General features: G+C 38.3%; 1 protein-coding gene across 2 annotated transcripts in view; it reads left to right on the top strand.

Moving 5' to 3' along the window:
• Nucleotides 1-20,447, top strand: part of SPIRE2 (spire type actin nucleation factor 2) — a 1,014,080-nt gene that overhangs the window by 358,517 nt on the left and 635,116 nt on the right. For both annotated transcript variants that reach the window (XM_044081853.1, XM_044081854.1), the window contains exon 3: nt 1,447-1,803. In XM_044081853.1, coding sequence (XP_043937788.1) covers nt 1,447-1,803 — 357 coding nt within the window. The remainder of the gene's footprint in view (nt 1-1,446; nt 1,804-20,447) is intronic.

Below are 20,447 nucleotides of genomic sequence, written 5' to 3' on the forward strand. Positions count from 1 at the left end.
AAACCGAGCAAGGCGGCAAGCAGTATTCTGATTAAAGAAACTTGTAGAACAGTATTCTGGCAGATGTGTACAGACAGGAAGTTTGTTAAAGGTGTGCGCAGCTTTCTGGCAGGTGTGCCCAGACAGGAAGCTTGTAGAAGGTATACACAGCTTTCTGGAAGGTGTGCTTAGTCAGGAAGTTTGCAGAAAGTATGGATATCTTTGTGGAAGGTGTGCCCATTGAGAACCGTAATGACTATAAAGAACTGCACCACTCATCAGGTACCTTTGCTGTGTCTAAACACTAGATAGTCTGGGAGTGCCAAGGTGGAATGTGGGATAGCACATACAACCAGCAGTCAGAGATACAACAGATATCAGTGAAATACCACAGTAGGCCCCATGACTCTCACATGTGCAACCAGAAAATAATGATACAGAATTCACACATCAGTTTCAAAAACTTGCTGTAACACTTTTGAAGTATTTTCATTGCACCCCTAGCACACACACACACACACACACACACACACACACACACACACACACACACACACACACACACATAGACCCCCCCACACACACACACACACATACACACATACTTGTTACTCCATGTAGACTAACTCCAAGATCACTTTATATCATGGTAAGGGGAATTATGTGGGATGCTACAATATTGGTCTTTTTATGCGCACAATATCTATCATGCCTTGGTGGTTTTAGTTTAGTGTCCTCTCTAATGTCTCACATTTCTGTCTGGCACCCACTGTAACATATAAACAGGTTGCAAGCCAGAAGAGGTTATGGGTACTGAGATGAAGCCTGTGTTTTAGTAACTGGTAAGATTGGAAGAGAAGATTACTTGAATACCCTAACTTCTAACAAGATAAAATAGGCATGGAACGCTAAGGTATTATGGGATTTCTGTCCCTTAAGATCATAATGGCAGTCATGGAGTAGATTACTGAGTAGAGTGGAGCAAACTGTGGAAAAGTAAATTGTTACAAGGCAAAAAAGTAAGAGTTCAAGAGGAAAGTCTGGGAGTCATTCAGAAAAAAGACTAAAGAGCTAATGTAATTTCTCAGCTGACATGTTCTTGGCAAAACCGGGTACAGTTTCTGTGATATCACTCAACATTCCCTTGATGATAATTAGAGAAGATGTCATGCAGATTTTGTAAAAGGTGTGTGTGTGTGTGTGGGGGGGGGGGGGGGGGTCCTCTGCTTAAATGCATCACAAGTTTGACTAACATTCTCACTTACACTGTTATCCAAGTCATTCAGAGAGTAGCTTGGCTCTGAACGTCAGCATGCATAGAAAAGCTGCAAACAGTGATAACAGAACTTAACGTCTTACTGATGACGATGCCTCCATTATGAAACTTCTAAATAATCTGAATAATCTGAATACACATTTAAGATTTCTGCATCTAAAACCCTTTATTTCTTTTTTCCTTTTTTACAGATCGTCCAGTCGCTAGGATTCACCATTTATCGAGCACTGGACTGGGGTCTGGATGAAAATGAAGAGAGGGAGCTGAGTCCAGAACTGGAGACTCTTATTGACATGATGGCCAATGGTGACTCCAAGGACAGCAACGGCATAGCAGATGAGGGTTATGAGGGTCAAGAAGATGAGGAGGATGAAGCTGATGGGCCTCCACGGACTGTTAAAACCTTCCAGCAGGTGATGAGGGCATGCGCATTTCGACTGACAAACCCAAGTGAAGCACAGTCACACTATCAAGCAGTATGCAGAGCCCTATTTTTGGAGACCTTGGAGTTGAAGACATTCCTCGAGAAAATCCATGATGCCAAAGAGGTAAGTTAACTTTAAAGGAGATGCTATTTTGAAACACAACATTGTGGTGTCAACTTATACACTAGTTATTAACTCATGATTCTGAAACAAGTGTGAAAATGTAACTGTGCCCCAACTTCACCTATTTCAGTATTACACAGAAAAACAATAATGCCATAACTATAATCCGTACGAAGCAGCACATAAAATCAGAAAGAGTAGTTTCCATGGTGAGGTACCAAACTGTAAGATACTTATACCTATTCTGCCACAAACCTTTAGTTATTTTTGGCAATTGTGTATCTTCATGATAAGAATGAATTAATTTACTTACCCTGATGTATTACTGCAATTATATTGTTGAAGAAAGCCATTCTTGTTTACCACCTCCAATAGATAATGCTTGTAAAAATGAGAAAAACATTTCGTCTTTATGGTTATTGTTGGTCCTTGCTGAGAGGAAGTAGAGTTTTAAGAACTCACACATGACTTTTCCAGATTCCTCTTATTGTTGCATTCTCACCCTTGAACCTGGGATGTGTTTAATTTCAATTTGTGGTCCAGTGGTTCACAAGTATAAACATATATTATATATTATTTGTAGGAAAAGTTTGATGTGGGGCACTGCAGTGAGAGCCGCTTCTGTGGAAGTGGGTGGGGAACAGCAGATGGATGTACGTGGGCTGGGAGATGTGCTACTTGGCTTTCACTCCAACGTTGTGCATGCCATAATGAATCACTTAACAGGAACAATTGTTGCAAGTGCTGCAAGTAAGAAGTATAGAAATGTGGTCAAGAAAAAATAATGTATCAGCCAGTCCCAGGAGGAAAAAGAAAAATAATAAAAAAGTCAGGATGTAGGAGAACAACAACAGCTGGCATAGGTTAAAAGGTTAAAGCAGGTCAATAGGAAGAAGCAGAGCAGAATGAGTAGGATGCAAAGGGATGTGGTACCTTTCCCTGAGACCTAACTAAAGGTAAAGCGGGAGGGAAGCCCATGAGCCCACAGTACCCCAAGGGCAAAGCAGGCAAGATATTGGAGGGGGGGGGGCGTGCAAGAAGAGAGTGGCTACCCTTTTCAGAAATGGATTACGTTTAGTGACTGAAAGGGTACAGGAAAGTGAAGAAGGGAGGTGGATCACTTGGCAAAGAAGAATAAGTGGACAGAGATGGATGACATGGAACCTGTTTGCCCCAAGTAAGGATATGGAGGACTTTTACAGATGTTTCTTTGAAAAATGTAATCAGTTGAAAAAATATGGAGGGGAACTTATCAGAAGGGAGTTCAGTGTCACACTAGAGCCCGATAACAGCAGGCTATTTGGCAAAACAAAGAACAGCACAAAGATGAAAGCATACTTAAAAATGAATATCAAAAAAAGGGAGAATGAAAGGATATAGGGAGGGGAAAGACACCCTGAAAAGAGAGTCAACATTTAACAGAAGCTAGTTGATTCAAGCCAGTAGACTGGGCAGGATACTAGAGACGAGGAAATTCTGGAAAGGATGGAGGAGATAGAAATACTGCAGGGATACATATCTGCACCTGCAGTGATAGCAAAGATAATAAGGACAGAGAAGGAAAAAGTTGGGATGGAGCGGTGATGGGCATGCTACAAGTAAAGAGATTGTGAAAGGAAGCAACACTTACAAAAAGTGATAAAGGAGACAATGAAGGATAACACGATAAACAAGAAGAATTGCGGAAACACTGGTGGAATGGATTCAAAGGAGCAGTTAGGCTAAAATCATTAGAGAGGATGGGTGGAAAAGGAGGCACAATAGGAGGAAAGAGCAAAGTAGGATATAAAGGGAATTACAGAAAAACAGTATACTCAGAGAAAGAATGAGGACAGAGGAAGCAGTAAAAAAACCTAAACTAGAAGGAAAACAGAAAAACAGTATACTCAGAGAAAGAATGAGGACAGAGGAAGCAGTAAAAAAACCTAAACTAGAAGGAAAACAGAAAAACAGTATACTCAGAGAAAGAATGAGGACAGAGGAAGCAGTAAAAAAACCTAAACTAGAAGGAAAACAGAAAAACAGTATACTCAGAGAAAGAATGAGGACAGAGGAAGCAGTAAAAAAACCTAAACTAGAAGGAAAACAGAAAAACAGTATACTCAGAGAAAGAATGAGGACAGAGGAAGCAGTAAAAACCTAAACTAAAAGGAAAACAGAAAAACAGTATACTCAGAGAAAGAATGAGGACAGAGGAAGCAGTAAAAAAACCTAAACTAGAAGGAAAACAGAAAAACAGTATACTCAGAGAAAGAATGAGGACAGAGGAAGCAGTAAAAAAACCTAAACTAGAAGGAAAACAGAAAAACAGTATACTCAGAGAAAGAATGAGGACAGAGGAAGCAGTAAAAACCTAAACTAAAACGAAAACAGAAAAACAGTATACTCAGAGAAAGAATGAGGACAGAGGAAGCAGTAAAAAAACCTAAACTAGAAGGAAAACAGAAAAACAGTATACTCAGAGAAAGAATGAGGACAGAGGAAGCAGTAAAAACCTAAACTAAAAGGAAAACAGAAAAACAGTATACTCAGAGAAAGAATGAGGACAGAGGAAGTAGTAAAAACCTAAACTAAAAGGAAAACAGAAAAACAGTATACTCAGAGAAAGAATGAGGACAGAGGAAGTAGTAAAAAAACCTAAACTAGAAGGAAAACAGAAAAACAGTATACTCAGAGAAAGAATGAGGACAGAGGAAGCAGTAAAAAAACCTAAACTAGAAGGAAAACAGAAAAACAGTATACTCAGAGAAAGAATGAGGACAGAGGAAGCAGTAGAAACCTAAACTAAAAGGAAAACAGAAAAACAGTATACTCAGAGAAAGAATGAGGACAGAGGAAGCAGTAGAAACCTAAACTAAAAGGAAAACAGAAAAACAGTATACTCAGAAAAAGAATGAGGACAGAGGAAGCAGTAATAAAACCTAAACTAGAAGGAAAAGTAGTAACTAGAGAAGAAGTATTGCAAAGAATGAAACACCAAGCATTCTAGGAGGAGAGGGAGAGAATACAGAGGAGGGTAGCAGAGTTAGGGAAGCCTTTAGGGAATAGAACCAACGAATATACTGGGAAAAGGAGAAGGAAAAGCAAGTCCATTGGGAGGTAGCAGAGGACAGACGTACTAGGAAGGAGGACTACAGAAGAAGAAAATAAATTTAAAAATCATGACAGAGTAGCTCAAAAAGGCAATGCAAAAAGAAAGCTATGGGACCCAGATGTACACCTAGTAGAGTTCTCCAAGCACAAGCAGTATGGAGATTTATGAAGGATGAATATAAAAGGGTAAATAAAACTAGGGAAGTAACAGACACAATGAAAACATCCATGGTAGTAATGATCCCAAAAGAAGGAGCTAACATGATGGGAATAGAAGATTACAGACCAATCTCCTTACTAAACACAGATATCAAAGCAATGGTAAAAGTTCTAGAAAACAGCCAGCGTGAGATTCAACTGAAAAATAATACAGGAAAGGCAGAATGGCTTTGGGAAAGAAGAAAGGCAATGGATTTGTAGGCCCAAGTGGAGTTTATGCACAAAGAAGAGCAAAAGGGTGAAGCACAGGCAGGGATGGTCTTTTTGTGATCTGCACAAGGCCTTTAACATAGTCAGGTGGGAATTCCTCTGGGAGATACTAGAAAAACGGCAAATGGGGAAAAGATTATAGGATAGATAAAGGCAATTTAAAATGAGCCAGAGTTAAAGGTAATAGTAAATGGAGGAATTTCTGAGTCACTAAAAGTAGAGCTGGGGATCAAGCAAGGGTACCCTCTCTCCTCAGGACTCCTCGTGCAAGTCATAAAAAAGCTGTAGATAGAGGTGATGAAGAAGTTAGTACAACTGGAGAGAGCAGGAGTACAGTCAGGGCTGTTAATGTACACAAATGATTGCATGCTTATGTCGGGGAATGTTGAGATGGCCATTGCAGAAATAATGCCAGTTTTTGTAAGTTTTGAAAGGGCCTCAGTGCTTAGATGCAACCAGAAGAAGATCGTGGTGGTCAGTATAGGGAAAGGAAAAGTTTACTCTCCCAGAAACATTGGCACTGCAGCTTCTTCTTTGTCTTCCATTGCAAGGGGTACCACTATATGTACAAGTCTCTTGAGTGATCTCTGTCCTTTAAAATTGTTCTGTTTCTCTGTATTAGTGTGAGTGGACACTACCTTCTCACTTTATTTTCTTTCCTTTCTCTGTTTGCCCTATTTCTGTAAAAAGTATTTCAGAACAAAATTTGTCTTCAGTTTTTTTCTTCTTTCCTTACATACAGATACCTTTTGCTTACAGTTTGCCTTTAAGTTTTCTGCTTACAGTAACATAAGTGAGTTCAGACTGTTGCATTTCTTTATCTAGTTTACTTTTATCCCTTACTACCATTTCTTTGCTCTAAGAGTCTTCACTTAAGTACCTAACTTCTTTTATCTCTGGTTCTGTGCTAACAATTCTTGTAAGTCTCTGTGCAGACTTTTGTCTTATATTGATTTTTGCTTTTAAGATTTTCTTTCAGTTCACCTACAGTTCTTATACTGAAATCTGTTGAGTTTTGGGTCTCTTTAGCTGGATCATTGAAGCAGTTTTCCAATAACCAGATAATTTGTACTAGCCCCATCCAAGTTCTAGCCACTTTGATACCATTTATGCCAACATCCTTTTCCTGGTTTTAGTCCTGGATCTATATACGAGTGTCACCATTGTACTCTTCCCTCTCCCATTTTTATATTCAGTGGGTATATCAAGGTGTTAACTTAAACCAGGAAAAAAACAAGAGAAACGGCAGCTTACATTGCAACCAAGTAAACCCCTCTGTATGCAAAAAAAGATGTCATTAATTTAATTAAAATAATCCTCTTTAATGTACTTTTACATAATGTTACATATTGTTAAGCGTTTTCATCCCTTCTCCTACAGGAGCTTCATCAGAACTGAACAGAGACAACTAAAACCACAACATACACAATTATTTCAGACATACTAAGCTCTTTTATTGGTTAGATGATTTAACTAGTTAATTGCTCAACTTATCAAATGAAACAACTCACCACAAATCATTAAATGGTGCAAAAGTTAAACAGACCCAAATCAGGACAAAATAAACCCTAACTATGCTTGTGAAAATAAGTTGTTGTGTCTTTTGGCTTTTCCCGGTTAGGGGTCACCACAGTGGAACTCCGGTCTGCTAATGATTAGCAGTAGATTTTTACATGCCGAGTTGCTGGCCCTGATGCACAACCTTCAATGAAGGCACGCCCATTCATGCATGTCTCCACACAGAAGATGCTCTAGCTGAGAATAATAACTGAAATATTAAATATACATAAACATGTACATAAAATGTTTAAATGTCATGCTGAAAAGTATGTATGTATGATATATATGGTTCCCTATTAGAAGACCGAAGACGCCTTCTTTCGAATGTGTCTTGGTCGAACTGAAAAGCCTTAAATGGCAAAATATCAAAGCAGCAAATCCCCCCACTTAATGTAATGTTTAAAGTATATTTTGTTTTTTTTTTTTTGTTGAATCAGCGATTTTTTTCCCTAGGAAAAAAATCGCTGTTCATGGCATTCGGTTTTAACTGCCAGTATAACTCTATATTCCAACTTGGTCTCCCAACTACCTCCTCTAGTGTTAACAGTAATTCTGTCAATAATAGTAAAGTGCAATTTTTTGAATGTGGCATTGTTTACAATGCCCGCACTTCCATGTCCTGCCTATAGCTGGTAAATCAAAGTTTCCAGGGTCCTTTTCAAACAATCCCTTCAGATTTTATTTATTTATTTGACATTTGTTGACTGGGAAAGTCCGACTGAGCCAGAGCCCTTTTTCAGCGGAGGCCTGGGGAGAAAAGCTCCACATGAGTTGTTGTTGTTTTTCTTTCGGCTTTTCCCGGTTAGGGGTCGCCATAGCGGAACTCCGGTCCACTAATGATTGGCAGTAGATTTTTATGGTGCCGAGGTGCCAGCCCGATGCCCAACCTTCAACGAAGGCACGCCCATTCACACATGTCTTTCGAATGCCACTGAACACCACTAGACCATGGGGAGGACATGCACACTCCACACAGAAGGTGCTCCAGCCAAGAATCGAACGAGAGAAACTCTTGCTGTGAGGCGACAATGCTATTGCTGCACCACAGCAGCTTCAAAAAGCTCCACATGAGTACAAAGTACATTTTACAAGAATACAAATATATAGTTTCCGACATAGTTTTTGTTACATTTTCAACATACAGTTTACATTACATTTTCCAAAATATATTGCATACAGAGGGTAGAAAATTTTTATGTATTTATTTTTATAATAGGATACTTTGTTATGTAAGTACAGGAGGAACCCAGGAGGAGAGTGGAGGTAAAAGAGGTTAAGAGGGGAGGAGTTAAGGGAGTGTCTGTGAGAGCAGTAGGTGGCAGTAGGAAGAGCAAGAGAAAAGTGTAAGTAGAGGTAAGAAAAAGCAACTCTTTGGAGTATTGGTAAGAGTGCTAGTGATGGGTTAGGAGTCATCAGGGTTAGTATTAACTGTACATGTAAGAGTGATATTCAAGGAGGGTTTTTATAATGGCAAGTCCAGGAGTTTTGGAAGTATTCTTTGAGTGCTTTTTTGAATTCCAGTGTGCAGGGTATTGTACGTATGGCTGGGGGAGTTTGTTCTAGTTAAGGGCAGGGGTGTGACTATATAGATTTTGACTTAGGGATTGTTTAGGTTTGTATATGTTTAAAAGTAGTTGATTGGAACTCCTGAAGTTTCTAGTCGGTGTATGGAGAGAGATGAGACAGGAGATGTTAGGGCAGGAGGAGGGCTTATTAAGGATGTTGTGAATAACACGCAGCTGTGTGGATAGAAGTTGGTGTGGGAATTCTAACCAATTTAGAGCCTGGGGGGAGTGACAGTGATGAGAGAGATAGATTTGGTTTGTTGCAAACCTGGCAATTTTGTTGTAGGTGATTTCAAGTTTTCCTAATAGGCCTGTTGTATTGTTGATAGTAGTCTCAAGGTAATTGTCAGTTTATTGAACTGAAATGTAAACTTCAAAAATGTGGTAGAATTGTTCCAATAAATAATAAATTCATCAATAAATTCATCACCACCTTCCTGATTTACCAGCAATAGGCGAGACATGCTGTTGGTGGATTGGACACTCTAAATTGGCCCTAGGCATGAGTGCGTGTGTTGGTGTGCCTTCTGTGGAAGGTTGTGCGCCGAGCTGGCAACTCGACACTGTAAAACTACACTGCCAATCATGAACAAACAGGTGATCCACTGTGGCGAACCCTAACCGGGAAAAGCCGAAAGAAGAAGAAGAAGGTTAACAAAGGTTACTAGCTTGTCAGCATTCTTAGGATCATTTTGTAGTACTCATTTTTGTATATTAATGGGCAATATACTTTTAAATCTATGTACTGTTAGATTTTCTGACATTTTGACTTTGCTGTTGCTATCAGGTTCTAAACATGGCTTTAAAATATTTTAAAGCCAAGCATCTAAGATTTTACCAGTTTAGTAGCATCAAAAGTCAAGATATTAAATGTTATGACTTGTACTTCAGAGGTAATCCCAACCCTAGCCAAATGTTCCTTTTTATGTTTGTCATAGTCTGTGTAATAAGTCCCCCCATGTTCGTGTATGAATGTAATGCCTCTCCTGTCAACTGAGATGACAGGATTCTGACCCATTCTGAAATCTTCCAACTTTCTTGGGGTCTATATTAGAACACCGAACATTCAAAATGTCGAATGTTCTAATATCGATCCCTAGCAATCGAAAAAAAAAACATCGAAAATTCGGAACAGCGAACTTTTTCCTAGGGAAAAAATTTGCTGTTCCAAAACACATACACACAACACAAGCACATCAAACAAACAGCAATCCACACACATGCACCTAAACTCTTACACCTAACCCTACACTAAACTATACATACACCACTAACTATCCATTTACCTTAACCCAAACCCTAACCCTAAGGTCTGTCACTATCGCACAGTCACCTCAACTGTGCCCTAACCCTAACTCACCTAACCCGCACGTCCACACAATCGAACACTTACCTGACCCGCGCCCTAACCCTAACTCACCTAACCCGCCTTAACCCACACGTCCACACAATTGCACACTTACCTGAATCCAACCCGTAACTTTCCACCAGAGCGCTGAAAATACCGAAGCAACAGAAATGGGCAACCGAATTCTTTCCTTAGGAAATAATTTGGTTTCCTGTTACTTCGATATTTTCAGTGTTCGCTGAAAACGGGTCGATATTAGAACACTCGACATTTCAAATGTTCAGTGTTCTAATATAGACCCCTTTCTTGGATGATGTTTCACTCAAATGCCACAAAATAGGATTCCATTTATCCTTTTTGCTCAGTTTCTTAATGGAAAGCACATTTCTAGAGTGGCAATTACGCTAGTTAGGTTGACCAACCTCTGATGCCATTGAACTAGATTAGGCTGGTCATCAGGGGTATTTAGTGATTGTTCCATGACTGGAGTTAGAAGGAAGCATTCTAATAAAAGCAGAGCTCATACACACCAAATACAGCAGCTGAAGCATCTCTTTTTAATTTCTCAGAGGAGAAGTAGTGGCCCAGTTTATGCACTTGGCAGCAGAATTGTTGTGAGGAATGTTATATGACAAATCTGTAATAGCTGCTTGTATGCATAAAATAGGTTCAAGGAAATACTGGAGGCACCAGGTAAATAAAAGCACAAGTTTGGTATGTAAATCTATAGGAAGAACTGCAAATAAAAGTTGATTTTACTTTTAGTTCAAACATAATAGCTGATATAAAGCCCTTCCAAGAAACAATCTGTCTTTTAAAGTCTGTGGCTGTAGAACTCACTAAACCTGGATTCCAGATCTGTACTGCATGTGTACTCCACTCCACAAAAGGCACAGATGGGATGTTGAACTTCACACCTCCAAGCTTTTCGGGTAAGCTCCAACTTATCCCTTTCTGAACCTTTGAATGAGGAGCTCACTTCCTATTGTGCTGTTTGCAGGCGACCTGCTTAATAAAACCGTGATAAGCAATCAGCAATTCATTATCTAACTAATGTTGAAACTGTTTTGAGTGCCGTGAGAATTTTAGAAACTGTAGTCACTTTTAAAGGCAAACTATTTTCTATACCAGGTTATAGTAGGTATAAAACTGATCTATATTTTTTCATTAATTTCTGCAAGTACTTAAGTTTGCAACTTTAATCCAGAAGCAATGTCTAGTATTAAAATTCTGTACATCTCAATACAATAAATATGCATGGAACAGCAATGTGAAAATATCTTCTAGAGCAATTAATAAAAAAACAGAAGGTTTTGTTGTGACAGAGCTCTTAGCTGTACTAGAACTGCTGATGTGAGAAAGACAGCAAATTTTATGACACTGTGTGGTGTAGTTTTCATAGTTTTAAATGAGAAATATGCCTTTTTAAAACAGCAGTGTAATGAAAATACATTTTTCATCCATTAAGAACAGTGTTATCACTCCCATCATGTATGCTTGCCTGGGCATGTATTCCACACTTCACAAGTTTTCTTTGCTATTTTTTATATCATTATCAATTTTGTGCTGGCTTTCTTAGACTAGGCAGATACTTTCCCCTGTGAGACATCACCGTATTTATAAAATGCTTATTCAGTAGACTGCATCATCAAGTTAACTTGGCAGAAATCTGATATGTGATGCGATGAAACAGATGCTTTTTTTTGTTTGGTTAGTTGCACCACATCTTAATGGAAAAAATATATTAACTGATAGCAGAATAAGTTAGTATGTTCATCATCCATTACAAGGATCAGTGCTGCAGTACAAGTTATTTTTCAAGAGAATTAGCCAAAGGCAGATACCTGTCCTTCTGACCAGACTTGTGGACTACTCATACACCACCAAAGTAGAGCTGATTGCTTCTTCACACGGAGGACACAAGCATGACTGCTCAGCTGTAAAAGGGGTAACAGCCTGCACCGTCTTCACATCATCTTGTCTTTGCTTGCTTGTAAAAGTCTGTGGTTCCTTCAAAGATGGAGCGAGATATTGGGCAGTTCACTAACAAAAGCACCTCTTGTACCAGAGGATGAAAGAAAATGTCCTGTTATACCTGGGTACAAAAAAGTGTCTTTCTTTAAACTACAGTGTCCCACTTACTACAGCTCATTAGCGCACATATTTGTTTCTAATGCCAGTACTGCACGTACCACACAGAGTGCTGAAGTGCTTCAGACGACTACAAATGCCGTACTGACATTCAGAAAGTGAATGTTATACTGTTGACCATGCCCTGACACCTCGCACCTGGTGTGGCTGCTCCCTTTGCCCCACCCTAGCTACACTACTCCATGCCATTTGAGGGAGCAGTAGGCACCCCAATTTAGGCACTTTTTTTTGTTACTATGGTTCTTGTGCTTTTGCTTTTTGTCCAGTGTCCCTAATCTCTGTACAAAAATTGTCGTGTATACCTGTGGGAGACAGAGTCCCCCCTAAATGCAACCACCTACAGTGTCTCTTTTCCTTTGTTAGGCATCATGAAGTCCTCCCCTTTCCCTTTATGTTTCTGGAACTCGCTGAGGCCAGAAATACAAATGCCTCCCATTATGCCCTTGATGACAATAGGGGGAGGGGGTAAGGAGCCTAAATTGCAAGAGAAGTGGTTCAGCAAACTCAAGTCTGAATAGATAAATGTGCAAGATATAATTTTTTAAATAAATGCAATACAGATTTTCAAATCGGTGCTTCTTGCAGAAACCCTTAAAAAAAAGTTGAAAAATGGTACTATGATAATGTGGTTTATCAGCAAGGAGGAGGAACCCATGCTTACTCGCTTTGCAGGTTAAACATAATAACATGGGACATGGCTTGAAAATGAGGCGTGCTCTTCAAGTCATCTAAATACTCACTAATCAGATTACTCTGAAAACCCACCTGAGCAGATCTTTCAGCAGTCTGCACAGGTAGCAGACATACAGGAAAGTCTTTCAGATTGTAGTGCAAAAATGGGGAACTCCAAGGATAAACTTGTTTGCCTCTCACACAGTCCTCATATAGGGAAGGTGCACTATGGGCACTCAGGCAGGGGAGCCTGGTATTTATTTCTCCATCCATGTCATATAAATGTTTGAAATCTTTCTAAATATGATAGTTTATGCAATACACACTGAGTTGTACATATGTAAATCTATATATATATCAGTTTGATATATGTAACCCTAACTCAACTGTCAGCATTGTACATGCTGTTCATAATGTAGTAAATGAAAAAAAAATCCAAGATTATAACAACATTCCGTATCTCCGGTAACTGTTCCAGAATTGCTGATGCTATCGGTTGTGTTGATCTGTTTGCTTTCTGTGTTTTATAAGTGTACTGTCATTGTAATGTATTTCTGTAATCATCAGGCCATGCCTGAATAGGACTTTTGAAGAAGTACACCAACCCAGTTAGCAAATGCTAAATAAATTAATGTGTTCCTATCCCCTGCAATCTAGGTCTTCTTTAGTTTTTCTCTGCCATCCATTTCTTTCCAGATTTGTTTTCACAAGCAAGAAGGGGAAAAGAAAAGCTCATCTTAATAGCACCACTCATGCCAGAGTAGCCATGGTTCCTTCATCTAATCCAAATGAGCACAGAAGGGCCCCTAGTTGTTGTGTCTTTCGGCTTTTCCCAGTTAGGGGTCGCCACAGCGGAACTCCAGTCCGCTAATGATTGGCAGTAGATTTTTACGTGCCGAGTTGCCGGCCCTGACACACAACCTTCAACGAAGGTACTCCCATTCACCCATGTCTCCACACAGAAGACACTCTAGCTGCGAAACGAACAGAACAACGTCTTACTGTGAGGCGACAATGCTACCGCAGCACCACCACCTCAGTTAGAAGGGCCCCTAGTCTTTTCTGTATAAGTTCATCCCAAACTCAAAAAACTTTAGAATGGCCATATAAATGATTTTAGCCTAGTTACTGTCAGGGATTAGTCCTCCCCCTGAAGATGTACATATTCTGCAAGAGGCTACAAAACCAAACACCAACAAATCTTTTCTGGCTAAGTAGAACAGAATCTGTTGTTTGGTCATTGTGAAAGCAACTGAAAATATCAGCCACCTCTGCTTTCTTAGATACTTATGTAAAATGAACCAAACTGCAACCAATAACAAATACGGAACTCCGTTCAAACAAACCGATAGTCTTTATTACAGTTTTAAATCCACCAGATTGAGCGCTTTCATCTGCCCTAAGCAGATTTCATCAGAATAATTAGTATACAGTGCCTCACATTTTTATACCATTCTAAACTGCAGTAATTATTCAATAATTACCAAATTGAATCAATCATTCCATAAACATATTAAAAAAACCGCAAAAATAAATAACTGACTTGTCCAGACCAATTTTAACCCATTAGTGTGTTTCTGTTCTTAATCCTCTTTATAAAGTGCTACTGTGCATATAAATACTTAAAAAATATATATGTATATGTAATATTAATGCTCATTGCATATATGTTATATTTTATAATGTGCATATTATCAAATAATTAATATAATATATTTTATTTTAAATTATTCAAACCTTTGAATATATTTCTAGGTGTAATTTTGTTATCTGTGCTACAATGTGGGTTATTTTATTTCAAAAGATAAACATAAATGAACCAAACTGTTTATTAAATCTATAATAATAAATATAAATATAATAAATATTATTGTTGTAAGGTATATTTCAAAGGGCTGAAGGTAATAAATAGACATGTTAATGAATATAAGTGGAAGACAATGTGGAAATATAAAAATATATAAATATATAAAAATATATGTTATATATATGAACAAATGGAAATATAAAAAGCATGTAATAAAAGCTAAATTAATAAACTATAATAAATACGAGACCTATGGCAGCTTTATCAATAAGTATCGCCTTAATATTAATATATTCGTTGAGACCCGGCAAATAATTTGATTTTAGTCTCAACTGCCACTTAATCTCTCTCAATAGTAGGTTGTTCTTGTAATCACCTCCCCTGGTATCCATTTTCATTGACTCTAAAATGGCAAACTTAAAATCTGTAAAACCTACACAATTTACTGAATGTTTGTAGAGGGCACTGGTCTCCTTTTTCACCTTAATATCATTGGTGTGTTCATAAATTCTCTCCTTCAGTGCCCTCTCAGTTTTGCCTACATAGAAGGAGGTGCATTTGGTACAGGTGGCTAAATAAACTAACATCTTACTACGGCAATTGCCCTTACAAAAAGATACCTTACTATTAAGAGCATTCTTGAGTATTATGTTCTCAGCCTGATTGATATATTTACATTGTCGACAACTCCCACACTTAGTTGCTCCTTTCTTTACTTTTTTGTCAAACATATTTCTGTCTCTCTCAAATAACCTTTTAAAATTCATGCCAGTCTTATAGGTCAGTAATGGTCTATTCCCAACAATTTCATTGATAAAGCTGCCTCAGTTTGATTTTGTTAATATTCAACATAATATACAATGTTTATATTTATACAATACATGATTTTTATTAGAACTATGTATTATTATATATTATATATATATATACATATTTTTAAACAATTTTAGATATAATTATTTATTAAATGTTTTAATTATATATATAACATATTTTTTGATAACAACAATATTTTAGATTGTGAAATTTATGACGACAACTCCTCACCTCATACTAGTAACATAGGTCTCGTATTTATTATAGTTTATTAATTTAGCTTTTATTACATGCTTTTTATATTTCCATTTGTTCATATATATAACATATATTTTTATATATTTATATATTTTTATATTTCCACATTGTCTTCCACTTATATTCATTAACATGTCTATTTATTACCTTCAGCCCTTTGAAATATACCTTACAACAATAATATTTATTATATTTATATTTATTATTATAGATTTAATAAACAGTTTGGTTCATTTATGTTTATCTTTTGAAATAAAATAACCCACATTGTAGCACAGATAACAAAATTACACCTAGAAATATATTCAAAGGTTTGAATAATTTAAAATAAAATATATTATATTAATTATTTGATAATATGCACATTATAAAATATAACATATATGCAATGAGCATTAATATTACATATACATATATATTTTTTAAGTATTTATATGCACAGTAGCACTTTATAAAGAGGATTAAGAACAGAAACACACTAATGGGTTAAAATTGGTCTGGACAAGTCAGTTATTTATTTTTGCGGTTTTTTTAATATGTTTATGGAATGATTGATTCAATTTGGTAATTATTGAATAATTACTGCAGTTTAGAATGGTATAAAAATGTGAGGCACTGTATACTAATTATTCTGATGAAATCTGCTTAGGGCAGATGAAAGCGATCAATCTGGTGGATTTAAAACTGTAATAAAGACTATCGGTTTGTTTGAACGGAGTTCCGTATTTGTTATTTCTTAGATACTTGTCAGAGCTCTTTGACAGAAGGCTAGTTTATGCCTCTTATAGACCCACTTCTTAGGCATATCGTCGTACGTTCTTGTGAATACCACTCTCTTCTATTTATCTGTTATGCTTTTCTTGAAATAAATCCTTTGCTACAGGCCTCCCAGAAGGCCCATCCCTCCTCCTTGGGACCTGAAATTTGGTACTGAAAAGATTACTTAACACCCCCTAATCCAGTATTCTCATATGTCTTGACATTTTTTACTGGAAGACTGTCTTTTTAGTTTCCATCACTTCTGCTTGGGGAAATCTCTGTTATAAGCCTTAATATGTTGCCTTATACAGTCTTCCACAAGAGATGGGTGACTCTTTGAACTAATTTTTCCTTCACACACAAAGTTGCCTCAAAGATAGCCTTAAACCAAACCACCCATCTTTTTTATCAAAAACACCAGAACCATGGAGAAGGAATTCTGCACATGATGGATGTACACAGACAACTAAAATTTTATATAGGCAGAATCAGGGATTGTATGCAGTATAAACAACTTTTCTCTCATTTATGCTAGGAAAGCTTGGTGGACCTATGTACAAACAAACCTGGTCTTAATGGTTGGCTGACTGTATCATCTTTTGTTATGGCCATCATTATAAAGTTCTAGAGGGTTAAGTAAAAGCAGTTCCCTAAGGTAGCTGCCACTACTGCAGCCTTCTTCAGAAACCTACCAGCTACCAGGTTTTGTGAAGCAGCTACCTGGGCAACCATTCACACTTCTCTACTCTAGAAACTACATACTGAATGCACAGTTTAGGCAAAAACTAAGTTTTGCCAGTGCACTTCTTAAAGGCATGCTGCAGCTTCCTCCCTAGTATAGGGTCAGACAACCCCTTGAGTAGCAACTGCTTTAGTGCTCTTCCCATCCATAACAAGTCGCTTAGCAGCAGTTATTCTTATAATGAGCATAGTACAGGTATGTGAGTATGCTCACCAAAGCCATAGATGTTTGAGTTTGCAGTAGGACCTCTCTTCCAACTCATCTTCAGATTGATATGGATCTGGCACAGGAGGCTGTGTAGACAGGTGCAATCCCCCCCCCTCCCCCCCCGGTTTTGGAGTCTCTCACCTTTGGAATAAGCACCATAGTCAAAAAGTACTGTTGTCTTCACCAGGCAGGGTTCTATTCTTAGGTACCTGGTGTGGTTCAGCAGGCTTCACTGTAGAAATCCCAAGCTGGCTGTTCAGTGGATGTCTTTAACAAAAGAACAAACAGATGAAAAAATGCTCAATTTTCTTCACATAAACGGAATAAAGCTTTCGGGTAACACGCTCCATCAGTATACACAATTCATTTCAAAGAACCATTTTAAAACACATTTTAAAAACACATGACACAACCAACTAATGAAAATCGATTTTCAATTAAACAGAATAATTTCAATGTAAATTATTCATATACAAAATATACAATATGTTCAACCTACAAGATGTATATAAAAATTTGACAGCAAATGTGTGCATAAAAATAAGAATAAAATGACATATAATCTTCATAGAAATTCATAGATACTTATCTTGTATACTGGGAGGAGACCAACGGCACCCTGGGGATATCTGAAGGATCTAGAAGTGTGGCCCGACAGTTGGAAATCCACCTTTGGATAATTCCAAATGTGTATGAAATTATACTGAAACAGTGATCCTGTTATAAACTTCTACAGTCATGGTGAATAATCACAGACTGAAATTTTACATATGAATCCTAACAATTAGATATGGTTTCTGTAAAACTTGCCGTGTCTTAGACTTGAACAATAATAATTACTGCACATGCATCGCACAACAGCAGAGCAACGGGCATTTTGGAGTTCATGCATTCCTTAACACTTGGACATGCTTTCAGTGATGCCTTCTGAAAGCTGAACTTTTCATCCCTTATCCTTTACTAAAAGATTGCGCTTTGAACATATGTAATGTTCCCATTCCCTCCATTTTTCAGTGAAAACAGCAAAATACCATTGGCCTTTGGGCTTTCATTTTCATGATCAACTGTGTCATCTCCAGTGTATTTTTTCCCAGCATTGTAATCCCCCCTTTCCTACAGATCCTGTAGAGCCATATGCAACAATATAAATGCAGCCTGGTTAATGGCCAGAAGAGTGGGAGAATGATTTCCTTGGACATTAATTCTGTTGTCCAAAAAAGCATCCCAGCATCCTGTCAGTTTTGGCTACTCCATTTCCTTTGTACTTAGTATGCTGGTGATGTTATTTATTTGTTTATTTATTTCATTTTTTGTCATTGCTGTCTGTCACTCATCAACCCCCTCCTTGGTCAGTCAGCCCATGTATTCTCCATCACTGGGGCAACGGTCGGTCGAAATGGGAGCCATCATTCAGACACCAAGTGGGGACAGTCAAGGTTTTCTTCTTTAGTTTTTTCATTCCTACTGCACACATCTGGTGAGGAGTAGTGGAGGGCTGTGCAATGGTTTAGCAGCAGTGGGATGTCCCGTCACTTCACATGAAGGTTTCCTGCCATTCATCCCTGGCCTGTTCCTCAAGCCATGAACAGTGAGCTTCCCTGTCTCCATCATGAAGACAGCACTGCCCAGTGTATTCTGAGTGGGTGCAACCTCTCTCTTCTCCCTAGGAGTGGCAAGGGAGCAATGCCCCTTCACTCTTCCCCCTTTCTGCTTGGCTTCCCCAGTGCCAGGACCTCTAGTCAAACCCTGGTTTCATGGAATGCAATTGGGAATGCATCCCCTGTGCCATGGAGCTAGACTGTGCTGTTAGTAATGCACCTAGGATTTCCTCCTGGTCCAGCTGCATTACGTCCACAGTCTATACTTCACTCCCTAAGTTATTATGATCTGGGAGTACAGTTCACATTTACCTGCATTCAGTCATAGCTGCCATGGTTCCATACATTTCATTAGTCACCTAAGATCCCTTTCTACTTGCACATGACTATTGACCACCAAGATCTTGTTTAAGTCATCCACAAAAAGGTTCATGCTATTCTAGATGTCTGCCACTGTATTCCGATTGAACCCACTGAAGAGTGACCCTTGCAAGTTGCAGAGAAACTAAAGATACTGGGCGAGAATCTTTTAGTTAATTCTGCTACATAGTGAGTACAGCAAAACAGAAAGCATTATATCACAGTTCTGTCTGGTGTGTGTAGCCATGCATCTGTCTGATGTAATATGCTGCAGGCCCTGCAGCTATTACAAGCAGTGTACGTGAGGTGCACCAGTGCTTTACTTACCTGTGTCAGGTAAAGCATGTGCTTCTCTGATGTGCTACTGTTTCCATGAAATACTGTTATAGGCAGATGCATTTCAATGTTCAGCATCCCCTGCAGGCTACATACAGTACACAACAAGTCAGCCATCATACAGGGATCATAATGTAAGATTCCACTTAATGTTGCTATGATTTCTATCATGGTATGTAATGGTTACTGCTAGTAACACATAAAATACAGCTATTGTACAAGTTCACTGCATCACCCAAAGATCAGACACTGATAATTATTTTTCTTTTCAGTTCTCTGTTACAGTTGCAGTATTTGAGTAGTGAACCTTTTTCAAATTTTAAAGCACACCTTGTAGAACACAGAGTATAGCAGCATTACAACCATGGATGGGACATGATTTGTCTTGTGAAACAGAGCATAAATTGCTTTGTGAAAGTCAGAGTTTTAACAAACGAGTTTGCTCCCCAGAGCATTGTGTGACCCTTGACCTCACCACAGCCCACCCTGCTAGCCCCGTATTCCAGCTCTATGCCTGTCCTGCTCCTGAACCCAGTGTCAAACCCATTCAGCAGACCCACCCACCATTGGTCTTGCTTTGTATACTAACACAAATGCTGCAGTCTTAGTGATTATTTTTTTTCATGTTCTCCCACTTCTTCTCCCATCTTGAGTGTTTCTCAGGATGGTGATCCCCTGCCCCCACCCCATCCTAGCTGGGCTTGATACAACTACCATAAACTGTTTATAAAAGAAGTTTAAAAATACATATCATGGCTCATAGCAGAGCAGTAAGTAAATATTGTTCCTTGTGCCTCTGCCTGGAGTTGTGACTGAAAAGTGTCGTTGAAATGCTTGTCATGCATTTAGGTGATGATATGTTAAATAGCATGAAAAAGGAGATTTTAGTAATGCCAAAATAAAAATACAAATTTTAAGATGACCTAAAGATAGCTCGCCAGCT

This window comes from Protopterus annectens, chromosome 8.part1 (assembly GCF_019279795.1).
Source record: "Protopterus annectens isolate FY-2018-M chromosome 8.part1, PAN1.0, whole genome shotgun sequence".
Lineage (NCBI taxonomy): Eukaryota > Metazoa > Chordata > Ceratodontiformes > Protopteridae > Protopterus > Protopterus annectens.